The sequence below is a fragment of the Nomascus leucogenys genome, chromosome 15, assembly GCF_006542625.1.
Source record: "Nomascus leucogenys isolate Asia chromosome 15, Asia_NLE_v1, whole genome shotgun sequence".
Classification (NCBI taxonomy): Eukaryota; Metazoa; Chordata; class Mammalia; order Primates; family Hylobatidae; genus Nomascus; species Nomascus leucogenys.
Window position 1 is genome coordinate 41480225 of NC_044395.1, and position 12608 is coordinate 41492832.

A 12608-nucleotide genomic window follows, 5' to 3' on the forward strand; every position below is an offset into this window, starting at 1 on the left:
ACATCAAGAGCTATACATCTTTTCTTCAAACATACAGAGCTATACAAATACATGTGGTCATGTCATCTGAAGTCTAAAATGCTCTGCATTTTTCACATGAAAATGACACTTGGTATCTAATGGCATTTTGGTTTATCTTTCAGTATGTTGAGATTGTTTCTTTAAAGGGAAATAGAAAACTGTAAAAGCTGTAGTAGGACTTACCTTTTTTCATAATCTCTCTTCATATATACATATATATATAGAGAGAGACATATATATACACACACACATATATGAAACTCTTAAAGTATATTGTATTATTGCTGTATATTTGTAACTTCTGTTTTATTGTTCATAGCGATGCTATTACTCTTCTATACAGATTTAGCATTTATGCTTCAAGTCCATTGAATTTTACATTCCTTTATTGTATTAAAAACAGAGGTGATTACAAAGGAAAATGTGGCAACAGTAATGCTTTATATTTCCTTTATCTTGTTCGTGTCCATGAAGTAATTAGTACTAACAAAAAAGCGTTAATTTTTGGCACATATATTTTAGGTTTGTAAATTGCACATTCCATGTACCTTCATTGTGTTGAAACAGACAGACATTATAAAGGTGAATGTAAAAACAATAAAGCTATAGCTTTTTTAAAAAAAAAAATTATAGAATTTTAGAGTGTTTACATAACTGGAAATACTTAAATATTTTTATTTATAAAATCCTTGAGTTTTCAAAACCAGTACAACTGAGCTGCCTTTGAGTCATTTGTATCTGGAATATAGCACTTCCCTTTCTCTTATTTTGTGTAGTTGCCGAGGAAATGGGTTTTCAGTATACATGATTCAAGTGGGGAAAAAAACTGCATGTTTAATTCCAAAATATTCCTTAGACTGGAAAAAAAATCTATTTTGGAATAGTCATGTTTATTTTATAGTAACTCTACAGCAGGACAATTTAGCATGTTAATGCAGAAATGCAAACAGCTTTATCGAACAAAACACTTACTATTTTCTAGCTGCCTTACAGAAATTATTTACTCAAGGAAACAGAACAGAATTTCTTGGTTTCATTAATCAGCTTTGTAAATATTTTGCCAGAGCTTTTTTTCTTGGAGTGGGGGGAAGCAAATAAAAAAGTTTAAAAGCTCATATGTGTCTATTTTGTTTTAGCTTGGAGTAGTTATTAAGAGTAAATTCTGTGTGTCTTTGTAGTTCATCAATATGTGTGTTTAGAAGTTTTTCAAGTTCTTTTGCTCGTTTCTCTTCTTCCAGAAGGAAATGCTGTGCAGCCAAAGATGCTGGGAAGGACATATCTGGGGGAGACTAAAGAGAGAAAGAAAGAAAAGTGAATGAGGAATACAGAGCTTTTAAAAATCTTCACATTTCCAGGCATGCTTCATCCCTGACATACTGTCAAACACTGCAGCTCTTAATGAAAGAATACATCTTGGGCTGAATTCCCACTACTAGTGTAATTCAGTTACCACTAATGAAATCCTCAAGGAACTAAGTAAGACATCACAGCACCATTACATTAAAAAGCTCTAGAAATGAGTGTTATATTGTCCAACCACAAATGCAGGGACAATGCACTCACCATGGAACCTGCCTAAAACATGCTGCAATCATTTGCAAAGCCAATGATTTTCATTTGAAAATAGGCAACTCCTAAAAGCTAAAGTAAAGATTATAGTGGAATTGCACTAGAAGGTTTATATAGAAGAAAATAAGGATTGGCTTTGACAGGGAGAATCAATGCTTGGAGTTAGCCAGGTGAGAGGGCTGGCTGCATGATGTGTCTTGGGGTGGGGGTGGCTCCCTAGTAGGGAGGGCTGTGATGCTGGCATGTATCTTGTTTGTCTTATCACAGAGAAGAAAGTATCAGGGACGTGTGCCCCAATTCCACCCTTCATGGTGACATGAAAATGCTATTTAACTCTTGGTGATGTGTTTAGTGCTTATTTACCAAAAATAAAAATAAAAATCTGTGGCTAAAGAATAAACGACAACATCAGATAATTTTATAATTCTTCATTTTAAAAAGCCACATACAGGGAGGCCGAGGCGGGTGGATCACGAGGTCAGGAGATCGAGACCACGGTGAAACCCCGTCTCTACTAAAAATACAAAAAATTAGCCGGGCGTGGTGGCGGGCGCCTGTAGTCCCAGCTACTCGGAGAGGCTGAGGCAGGAGAATGGCGTGAACCCGGGAGGCAGAGCTTGCAGTGAGCCGAGATCGCGCCACTGCACTCCAGCCTGGGTGAAAGAGCAAGACTCCGTCTCAAAAAAAAAAAAAAAAAAGCCACATACAAAAATTAAGTAATTTTTTTTAGTTGGGGAAATTTGTACTTTAATTTCGAGTTCTGTGGTTACTATATTCTTCTTTGATTTTCATTTTGGTAGGAAGAATGGGACTTTATGTAGTGTTTGGGGAGTCGACAATCTGTATATATGTGAACCTTGTTATAGGTGGATTTTGTTCACCAATGTGGCCCCTGCCAAAACTAGGGATCGCGCAAATGATGGAGTACTGCACGCTTTTCCAACTAGTAGCCCCAACTGTAGCTTTTGTGTCAGGGATAATATCTCTACTAGAGAAGACTGTCACAGCCTGGGGTAGATGGTATGCTACTATTGATCTGGCAAATGCATTCGTTTTAATATTGGCAAATGCATTCTTTTTAATATTGGCAAATGCATTCTTTTTAATATCTAATAAAAAGGAGGATAGGAAGAAGTTAAGCATTCACATGGGGTGGCCAACAGTATATATCCATGGTTTTGCCCCAGTGTTAGGTTAATGAAGCTGTCACAATAAATTCTGAAGGGGCCTAGCCCATCTGGACATTCCAAGGACTATCACATGGAACATCATATATTAACACTAACATCATGTTAATGAGACTTGATGAGCAAGAAGTAGCAAGTATGTTAAAGGGATGGAAAGATGCATGTACTCCAGAGGGTGAAAGATAAACCCCATAAAAAATTGGGGTTTGACACATTATTTTCAGGTGTCTACTGCTATGTGGCACGTCAGAACATCCTAGGTAGAGCAAAAAGTAATGCACCTTGAAAATGTTCCACCTTTGGATCAAATAATTGAATAATCTGATTCATTTACTGGGCGACACAGAATTTTTTTTTTTGAGATGGAGTCTCACTCTCACCCAGGCTGGAGTGCAGTGGCGTGATCTCGGCTCACTGCAAGCTCTGCCTCCCGGGTTCATGCCATTCTCCTGCCTCAGCCTCCCGAGTAGCTGGGACTACAGGTGCCCACCACCACGCCCGGCTAATTTTTTGTATTTTTAGTAGAGACGGGGTCTCACCGTGTTAGCCAGGATGGTCTCGATCTCCTGACCTCATGATCCGCCTGCCTTGGCCTCCCAAAGTGCTGGGATTACAGGCGTGAGCCACCACACCTTGCGAAAAAATTTTTTTTGAGAAGGCCCAGAACTCTGGAAAGAAAGAGCTGTGTAGTAGGTTCAGGATAGGGTACAAGCAGTCCTGCTACTTTGGTCAAATGACTTGGTAGATCCCATACTAGAAGAATCTCTGGTAGAGAAAAATGCCTTGTGGAGCCTCTGGCAAGTTTCATTGGGAAGGCTGTGTTGCAGACCCTTAAGATTCTGGAACAAGGCTATGCCGTCTGTAGCAGAAATCTATATACTATTTGCAAGACAATTCTTGTCATGCTGTTGAGTCCTGGTTGAGACAGAGCATCCAGCAAGTGGACAGGATGATTTGATCCAGCCTCTGTCTTTGGCTACCTCAGTGGGAATTATGCATCATCCCAGTACCATGATTTCCCCTTTCACCAAGGGTAATCCAGCTACTATTGCTGTTGAATGTCTGACCTGCTTGCAACAGAAACCAAAGCTGAGCTCTTGATATGGCATCATCCCTCAAGGAGACCAACCAGCCTCTTGGTGGCAACTTGACTGCATTAGGTCCTTAGTACCTTGGAAAGCACAATGCTGTATGCTCATCAGAATGGATATGAATTCTGCGTGTTTGCCTTTCCTGGCTGTACCACTATCTTAGGGCTCACAGAATCACTTATCTGCAGACATGAGAGAGACCCTGCTTAATAGTAAAGGTACCTACTTTATAGCAAAAGAGTATGGCAGTGGGGGCACGACCATGGTATCCACTGGTCCTAACCACACACAGCACTATCCAGAGGATGCTAACATGATAGAGCTTTGGGATGGCCTCCTGAGGACAAAGCTGAGGCACCAGCTTGGAGATTACATCCTGTGGGGTTGGGGTGCCATTCTTCAGGATGTGGTATAGACTTTAAACCAATGGCTATTTTAAGGTTCTGTGTTTCCAGTGGGTAGAATACACGAATCTGGGAACAAACGAGAGGAAGTAGGAATGGCTTCACTCTCTATCACTTCTGTTAACCCACTTGGAGAATCTGGGCTTTCTGTCTATGTATCTTTAGGCTCTGTTGTTCTATAGGTCCTGGCTCTTAGAGGTGGAATGCTTCTACCAAAAGACCTGTAAGAGTCCCACCAAACTTAGAACTTTGGCTCCCATGTGGTCACTTTGGGCTCCTCATGCCAACAGATCAGACACACAGAGTGGAGTTCCTATACTGGCAGAGGTAGCTGACCCTAAGTCATCCTGAAGAGGTAAGATTGCTACTGCATAACACAGGCAGTGAGGAATGTGTTTGGTACTCTGATGATCCTCTGAGGCATCTTTTGGTACTCTCATGCCCAGTTTTAATTTTAATTGGCAAATACAGAAACCATATCCTAATAAGGGCATGGACATTACGGGCTCATCCCAAAAGGAAAGCCACCTGGATCACAGAAGAGTTGGCTGACGGGGAGAGGAATCTAGAATGGGTGAGGCAGTGATAGGTGTCAGCGACCAACTGCAGCATGAGGGGCTGTGGCTTATCTTACTAACTTTCCTCTCAACAGTTTTTCCAGAAATTATGACCAGCAAGAATCATGAAGAAGCTATGCCTGAATGGAAGCTATGGAAGAAGGTGGTTCTGAGTGGTGCAAGAGGTGGACCATGGTGGTTGGTCCCCTACCTGGATCCCCTTCCCCAGGCTGATGCATCTCTCCTCCAGCTGGGTGGGTGTTGGCCACTAACAGCTCACAGCTGGCTCCTTTGGGAACTGCCCTCCACTGAACTGGAGGCTCCTGCCTCACCTGGGAAGCTGCAGTCCCTCCTCTGCCCATTTGCTATCCTCTCTGAGGCAATGACTGATTGATGGACACAGGGGCATAAAATACCAGACTTCTTGTTTGGTGAGAACCAATGCTGTGGTGCAATTCATGTGCTGAGCTTCCTGAGACACCAGGCTGTACTAGTTATAGCTGAGACCACATCTTTGCTTAATTTTCCTCCCCTTTCCTAGCCTGCCTCTTTCACTCTCCTCCGAAAATACTAAAATACTCCCTTGGTAAATCGCTTTCATAAGAATCTCATCTCAGATTCCAGGAAACCTGATCTCAGACAGATGACTTCCTAGATTCTGGCATGAGTGATTAGTGACACTCATGCCATTTACTGAGAAAGAGAAAAAGGTAAAAGAAGCCATTAAGAGTAAGATCTTCTTTCTTTCTTTTTATTGATTGATTAATTGATTGATTGATTTAGAGACAGTGTTTTGCTCTATTGCCCAGGCTGGAGCACAGTGGTGCAACCACAGCTAACTCTAACTTCCAACTCCTGGGCTCAAGTGATCCTCCCGAGTAGGTGAGACTATAGGCACACAATACCACACCCAGCTCTTTTTTAAAACAGTTTTTGTAGAAATGGAGCCTCATTATGTTGCCCAGACTGGTCTTGAACTCTTGGGCTCAAGCAATCCCTCCTGCCTTGGCCTGAGATTATAGGTGTGAGCCACAGCTCCTGGCCTCTTATTTATTTCTGATTCATCAGGTTCTAGCACAGATTCTGGGCTAGTGTGTTTTCAATAAAATTTTTTAGTTAGTTTAGGAACAAAGAAAATGGATTCAATTTTGAATAATAATGAGTTTGAGGTGACTTGAGACTTAAACTCAAGTAAACAGTGAGATATGTCAATCTAGGACTCAGAATATAGGTCTGAATCAGAGAGACAGACTTGGAAGTTATAGATGACCAGGCCATGAGACTGACTGAAATTATCCAAGATAGGCAAGTAAAAGGAAAAAAAGAAGTTAAAAAAGATGGAGCCCTGGGGAATCCTTCATGTCAGGCATCCACCTACATAGCATGTCCTTGACACTATCATCAGTGAGAACTGCATTATTTACTAATTGAGATTTAAAGCAACCTATCCATCATCCTTCCAGCATGCTTAATCTAGTACTCCCACACCAGCATTTCTCTGACCTCATTTAGACTCTTTCATTTTCACTATCCATCATCTTCCTCATACTCTCTCTTGTCTTCTAACTCTGCTTATTCCCATCCATCTCATAACCATTCAGCACTTGTCCCTCCCTGTATCTTGTCTCTATCCTCATTACCTGGTAAACCCCTGTATCTTGTCTCTGTCCTAATAACCTGGTAAAACCCACCCCTAATTAAGTTGACCCATCTGCCCAGGTCTTGCCTACACATGAGCAGCTGAATGCCAGGGCCAACAGGTTGGGGGTAAATTACTGCATGGATTAGTTTCACTTTAAATTCATGACCATAAATATCATGTGGTCAGTGAACACTGCAAGGCGATTCTATTGCACTTCCCTAGTATGTTCACTTTCTTACTCATTACGTTGTGGCCTGGCCTCCTCCTAGGAGTCAGAGGGGAGCTTCCTCATTATTTCACATCCATTTGTATCTGTAGCTGAATTTCAGGCTATCCTCCTGTTTCAGAAACTCATCCTTCCTCCTATACTATGGATCCTATTTCTTCTTACGTCTCAGTGACTTTGTTTCTGCAAATGAAAGACGACCCTCCTTGAGCCCCATCCTCTTCATTATCAAACTTTCCTCCTTTCCTTCGGGATTCCCATTAGGTCACTCAATATTATGACCCAAGGCTTTGTATTGGGATGATTTCTTTTTTATATCTAAGTATTTTCATCCAGTTGTATAGACTTAAATGCTAACCATATGCTGATTATTCCCATATTTACATTTCCAGCTTTGATCTCTCCCTTGAATATCAGATTCACATATCCTATTGACTATTTAATGTCTATGTTTGGGTGTCTAGTAAACATTTTAAGCTTATATGTCCAACCTAGAAATCACGATTTCTCCTCTAACCCTATTTCTTCCCATCTTCCCATATCAGAAAGTGGTATTAGCATCTACTCAATGCTCAGGTTGAAATCCTAGGAGTCGTCTTTAATCACTCTTTTCTCTTACACTTCCCATATACAATTCATTGTCAAGTCTGGTTTACACACCAGAATATTTCCTGGATCTAATATGTTGCTCTACCTCCACTGTTACCAAGCCAGCATCATCTCTTGCCTAGGCTACTGAAATAGCTTTACAATAGTTGTCTCCTCTTCTACCCTTGCCCCTCTATAATTTATTCTTTATTTAGCCGTAAAAAGGATCTTTTTAAAATTTTAAACACATCTGTTTATTATTAAACAGAGTAAAATAATTTGAAATGGAGTAAACAGACCAGTATTTTCCTAACTGAAACTTTACAATGGCTTCCCATTATTTTAAAATAAAATCCAAACTCCTTCCCATGACCTACTGTCCTCATATACTGGACTTCCCCTGACAACGTATCTGTTCCCTTTTGTTCCAGTCTCCCTCTTCCCTTCTAAGCTCCAGAAGGTCCCCCAACCTTTCTGGTTCTCATACCTGCCAAACTCATTCCTGCCTTATAGTTCCCTTACTTGAAACTCTCTTCTACCAGATCTTTGCAAGGCTGGATTTGTTGTTGTTTGGGTTTCACCTTAAATTTCCCTTTCTCAACGATAATTTTCCTGGCTACTCAACCTAAAATAATCCCCCATAATTTCATCACTCCCTATCACATTACCTGATTTTCTTTTCATCACAGCATTTATTACTATATGATATTTTCTTTTTTTTTTTTTTTTTTTGAGACAGCGTTTCACTCTGTTGCCCAGGCTAGAGTGCAGTGATCCTATCTCGGCTCACTGCAACCTCTGCTTCCCAGGTTCAAGTGATTCTCTTGCCTCAGCTTCTGGAGTAGCTGGGACTACAGGCATGCGCCACCATGCCCAGCTAATTTTTGTATTTTTAGTAGAGATGGGGCTTCACCATGTTGGCCAGCCTGGTCTTGAACTCCTGACCTCAGTGATCTGACCGCCTCGGCTTCCCAAAGTGCTGGGATTATAGGCGTGAGCCACAGTGCCTGGATTTGATATTTTCTTATTTGTTCATTTATTTCCAATCATTAATTTTTCTCCTCTTGTTTGTTTTTGAGATAAAATTCACATAAAATTAACCATTTCAAAATGAGCGGTTCAGTGGCATTTAGTACATTCACAATGTTGTGCAACCACCATCTCTATCTAGTTCCCAAATAGTTTCATTATCCATAACGAAAACTTTGTACTCCTTAAGCCACTGCTCCTTGTTTCTGCCTCCCCACTGCCCCTGGTAACCACCAATCTACATTGTTTCAATGGATTTCATTTACCTATTCTGGCTATTTCATATACATGGAATTATACAATATGGCCTTTTGTGTTTGGCTTCTTTCACTTAACATGTTTTTGAGGCTCATCCACATTGTAGTAATTTTTGGCCTTTTTTGGCATAGCTGCTTTTAATGGCTGAATAATATTCCATTGTATGTATATATCACAATCTGATTATCCATTCATTCACTGATGAAGTTTCCTCTTTTTTTTTCACCATACTACTTATGTATCTATCTTATTCAAAGACATGTTTAGAACAGGAGCTGCCATATAGTTGGTGCTCAATACATGTTTATTTTATTTTATGAATAAATAACACTAATATTTAAGGGACAGAAATAGGAGGGAGAACCCTAGAAACAGGCTGGCAAACAGTAGCCAGAGGGTGGCAGGAGAATCAGTGGGGTATAATGTCATAGAAGCCAGACAACATAAGAGTCTCAAGACAAAAAGATTAAGAAAGACGAATACTTCAGAATGTGCATTTAATTAGTAGCTAGAAGATCAGCAGTAGTCTTGATAGGAATGGTACTGGTGTGGATGTCAAAATGCAGTAGTAGATGGAAACCACTAGACCTGGAACAGTGGTTTCCCGTAGGATTTTTAAGGCCTCCCTCACAGATTAAGCTCCCCATGCCCGGTTCCTAGAATAGTTGAGAATTTTCTTTCCTGGTTACTCTGGAGGTTAGGAATTCCTCAAAAGAGTAATGTAGAATATTAGAGATAGAAGGAAGCCCCATGTTATTAAATCAAATCAACAGATACTTCTGCTTGTCTTTTATGTGCCTACTAGTGCTGACCCTATTTTAGGTGTTGGGTTACCACAAAAACAAAAATAGAAAACACCCCCTGCTTTCATGGAGCATACATTCTAAAGGAGGGAGGCCAAACAACAAAATGTCTTATAGTGAAGTGCTATGAAAAAAGGCAAGATGAGGGGCAGGGAGTGAAGAGGGAGGTGCTATTGCAGACTGGTTGCTTAGGCATCTCTGATAAGGTGATATTTCAGCAGACACTAATTGTGATCCTAAAAATCCTAAAATCATCTGATATTAGCACAGTGGAGTATTTAGCAACTTTTCCATTGCTTGACTGAAATATGTGCTTACTTTAAGTCCTTAGTGATCAAAGTTTTATTGATGCAGAATTTGCAAAGTCCCCTTAGAATTTCTCATAACTTAAATGAGGAATTTTGTTTAGTTTACATTACTGGTATGGATTTTAGTCTGTTCAAATAACGTTGGCATTTTATGTTGAGACAAACACAAAAGAGCATTTCAGGGCTTTAGACATCTCTAATACTTCAAAAGCTAGTGGTTTTAAGCATTCTTCTATCAAAAATAGCTTAACTTTTACTTCTAGTCTCTACTATTACAAGGCAAAACCAACATATAAGCAATAAAGGGCTTATATCAAGAATAGAAAGGATGCCCATAAATCAAAACAATAAAGACAGTCCAACAGAAAATTAAGTGAGGAAATTGAACAGATATTTTATAAAGGATATCAAAATGGCCAATAAACATATGAATGGTGCTCAGTCTCATTATTCACCAGAGAAACATGAATTAAAACCACACAATAGGATCTTACTACACACTGACCATAATAGCTAAATTTAAAAAGGCTTCTATTACCATGTGTTAGACTGTAGGGCAAGGACAACTCTTATACACTACTTGAGGTATTCATTGCCTCCTACAGGAAAAGAGTTTGGTGGTACCTACTAAAGCTGACCGTATTCACATCCTATGACCTCGGTATTCCATTTTAGGTATATATACCCAGTGGAAATGTATATACACATGCGCCAAAAGACTCATAAAAGAATGCGCGGTGGCTCACGCTTGTAATCCCAGCGCTTTGGGAGGCCGAGGCGGGCGGATCACGAGGTCAGGAGATCGAGACCACGGTGAAACCCCGTCTCTACTAAAAAATACAAAAAATTAGCCGGGCGTGGTGGCGGGCGCCGGTAGTCCCAGCTACTCGGAGAGGCTGAGGCAGGAGAATGGCGTGAACCCGGGAGGCAGAGCTTGCAGTGAGCCGAGATCGCGCCACCGCACTCCAGCCTGGGTGACAGAGGGAGACTCCGTCTCAAAAAAAAAAAAAAAAAGAATTTTTTGGCAGCAGTATTTGTAATAGCCCCAAATTGGAAATGACTCAAATGTCCATCCGTAGTAGAATGAATAAATGAATTTTATTGTCATTGAATGTGGTATTTATATCCCATAGATTACTATAGAGAAACAAAAATAAACTACAGCTGTATAAAACAATATGGGTGATGATGAATCTAAAAAACAAAGTTGAGAAAAAGAAGCCAGAAACAAAATAATATATATCATATGATATCATTTATATAAAATTTACAAGTTGGCAAAACAAATCGATAATGCTAAAAGTCAGGATAGTGGTTATGTTGGGAGCAAGCAGAAGTAGAGACTGGCAGCGAACATGAGTGGGGCTTCTGGAGTGCTGGGGATGTTCTGCTCATTACTTGGGTGGTAGTTACATTCCCTTTGTGATAACTCATCAAGCTGTCCATTTATGATTTGTACATGTGTCTGCACGTATGGCAGAGTCAATAGAAAAGATGTTTTAAACCAGTCCAAAAGATCACTGTAGCTCTTTAAAATATATAGATCCTTGAGGACTCATGGAATATTGAAGGGTGAGTCCCAAGCACTTGCATTTTTTTAAAAAAAAAAAACCGTCTCCAGTAATTCTGGCCTGCATTAGAGGTCGATAATCATTGACTGACACACTTTATGAAATATTATGGATATCTTTTCCTTCAATAGATAGGTATGGCCAAATGACTCGCAGACCCATCTTGGAGTCCTATTCAAGGAGTGAGATTAAAAACAAACAAACTACTGTGTACATCAGTTTATTGACATCAGTGTAAGAGTAAAGCAATAATCCATTAAAGAAAAAAAAATCCCACAACCAGCAACTCACCAGTGGGAATACTTCATCATCACTAACCAAAGGACTTGTCATTTCTTTGGCTTGAAATGTCAAAGGTGGCAAGGGAGCCGTTGTACTTCTATTTGGCTCACAATCATGACTAAGTCTAAAAGAGAAGAAATGGTTGTTGTTGTTGCTATCAAGGACACATGTTTATTTATGTAGCTAAGGATTTTAATCTCTCAGATGTCTAAGTAGGGGGAAAGCACAACAAAATGTTTGGGCTTGTTACCTGGGCGTTTCTTTGAATATGACTTTCCTGATGAATAATTTCTATTTCATTTAAAGGACTTAGAATGATTAAAAATGCAGCAGAAAACTTGATAATTGTTAAAAATATTTTGCGATCCTTATTGCCTATATTGCTTCCCTTTCTGTGTTACACTTTTGTTTGTCTTTGTCATTTATTTTAATAACGTAAAGCAGTTTGAGAAAAGTCTCCAAACAGCTAATTACACTGTTGCCCTTGACAGTTCTAAATAGATACTCTTTTTCTATTCCCTTTTACACTTAACCTCACTGGCTTTCTTAACAGAATTTTACGATTTTTTATGCTAAACAAGTCTTTTATTTTATTTATTTATTTATTTTGAGACAGAGTCTTGCTCTGTCGCCCAGGCTGCAGTGCAGTGGCGTGATCTTAGCTCACTGCAACCTCTGCCTCCCAGGTTCAAGAGACTCTCCTGTCTCCCGAGTAGCTGGGACTACAGGCGCCCGCCACCACGCCAGGCTAATTTTCTTTATTTTTAGTAGAGACAGGGCTTCACTGTGTTAGCCAGGATGGTCTCGATCTCCTGACCTTGTGATTCGCCTGTGTTGGCCTCCCAAAGTGCCTGGATTACAGGCATGAGTCACTGTGCCCAGCCAACAAGTCTTTGAATAACTCTAATTTCTATAGATTTTGATAATTTAAAACATGCTTACAATTTACACCATCTCCTAAGCTCCTCCAGTTACTAGTTGTGTGATCTTGAGCAGGTAACTTTATCCCTCTGTGATTTTAATTTTCTCACTTATAAAAGGGTTGTTATGAGAGTTGAATGGTTAATATATG

The 12608-nt window shown here is 40.0% G+C and overlaps 1 protein-coding gene across 1 annotated transcript in view; it reads right to left on the bottom strand.

The window, feature by feature from the left end:
* Window positions 1–389: 389 nt before the first annotated feature.
* The window catches only part of DEUP1 (deuterosome assembly protein 1), a 115905-nt gene continuing 103686 nt past the window's right edge, over window positions 390–12608 (bottom strand). Inside the window, exons 13-14 of the mRNA XM_003252989.4 lie at window positions 11546–11660; window positions 390–1310 (exon numbers count right to left, since the gene is read on the bottom strand). Coding sequence (XP_003253037.1) covers window positions 1134–1310; window positions 11546–11660 — 292 coding nt within the window. The 3' untranslated portion in view covers window positions 390–1133. The remainder of the gene's footprint in view (window positions 1311–11545; window positions 11661–12608) is intronic.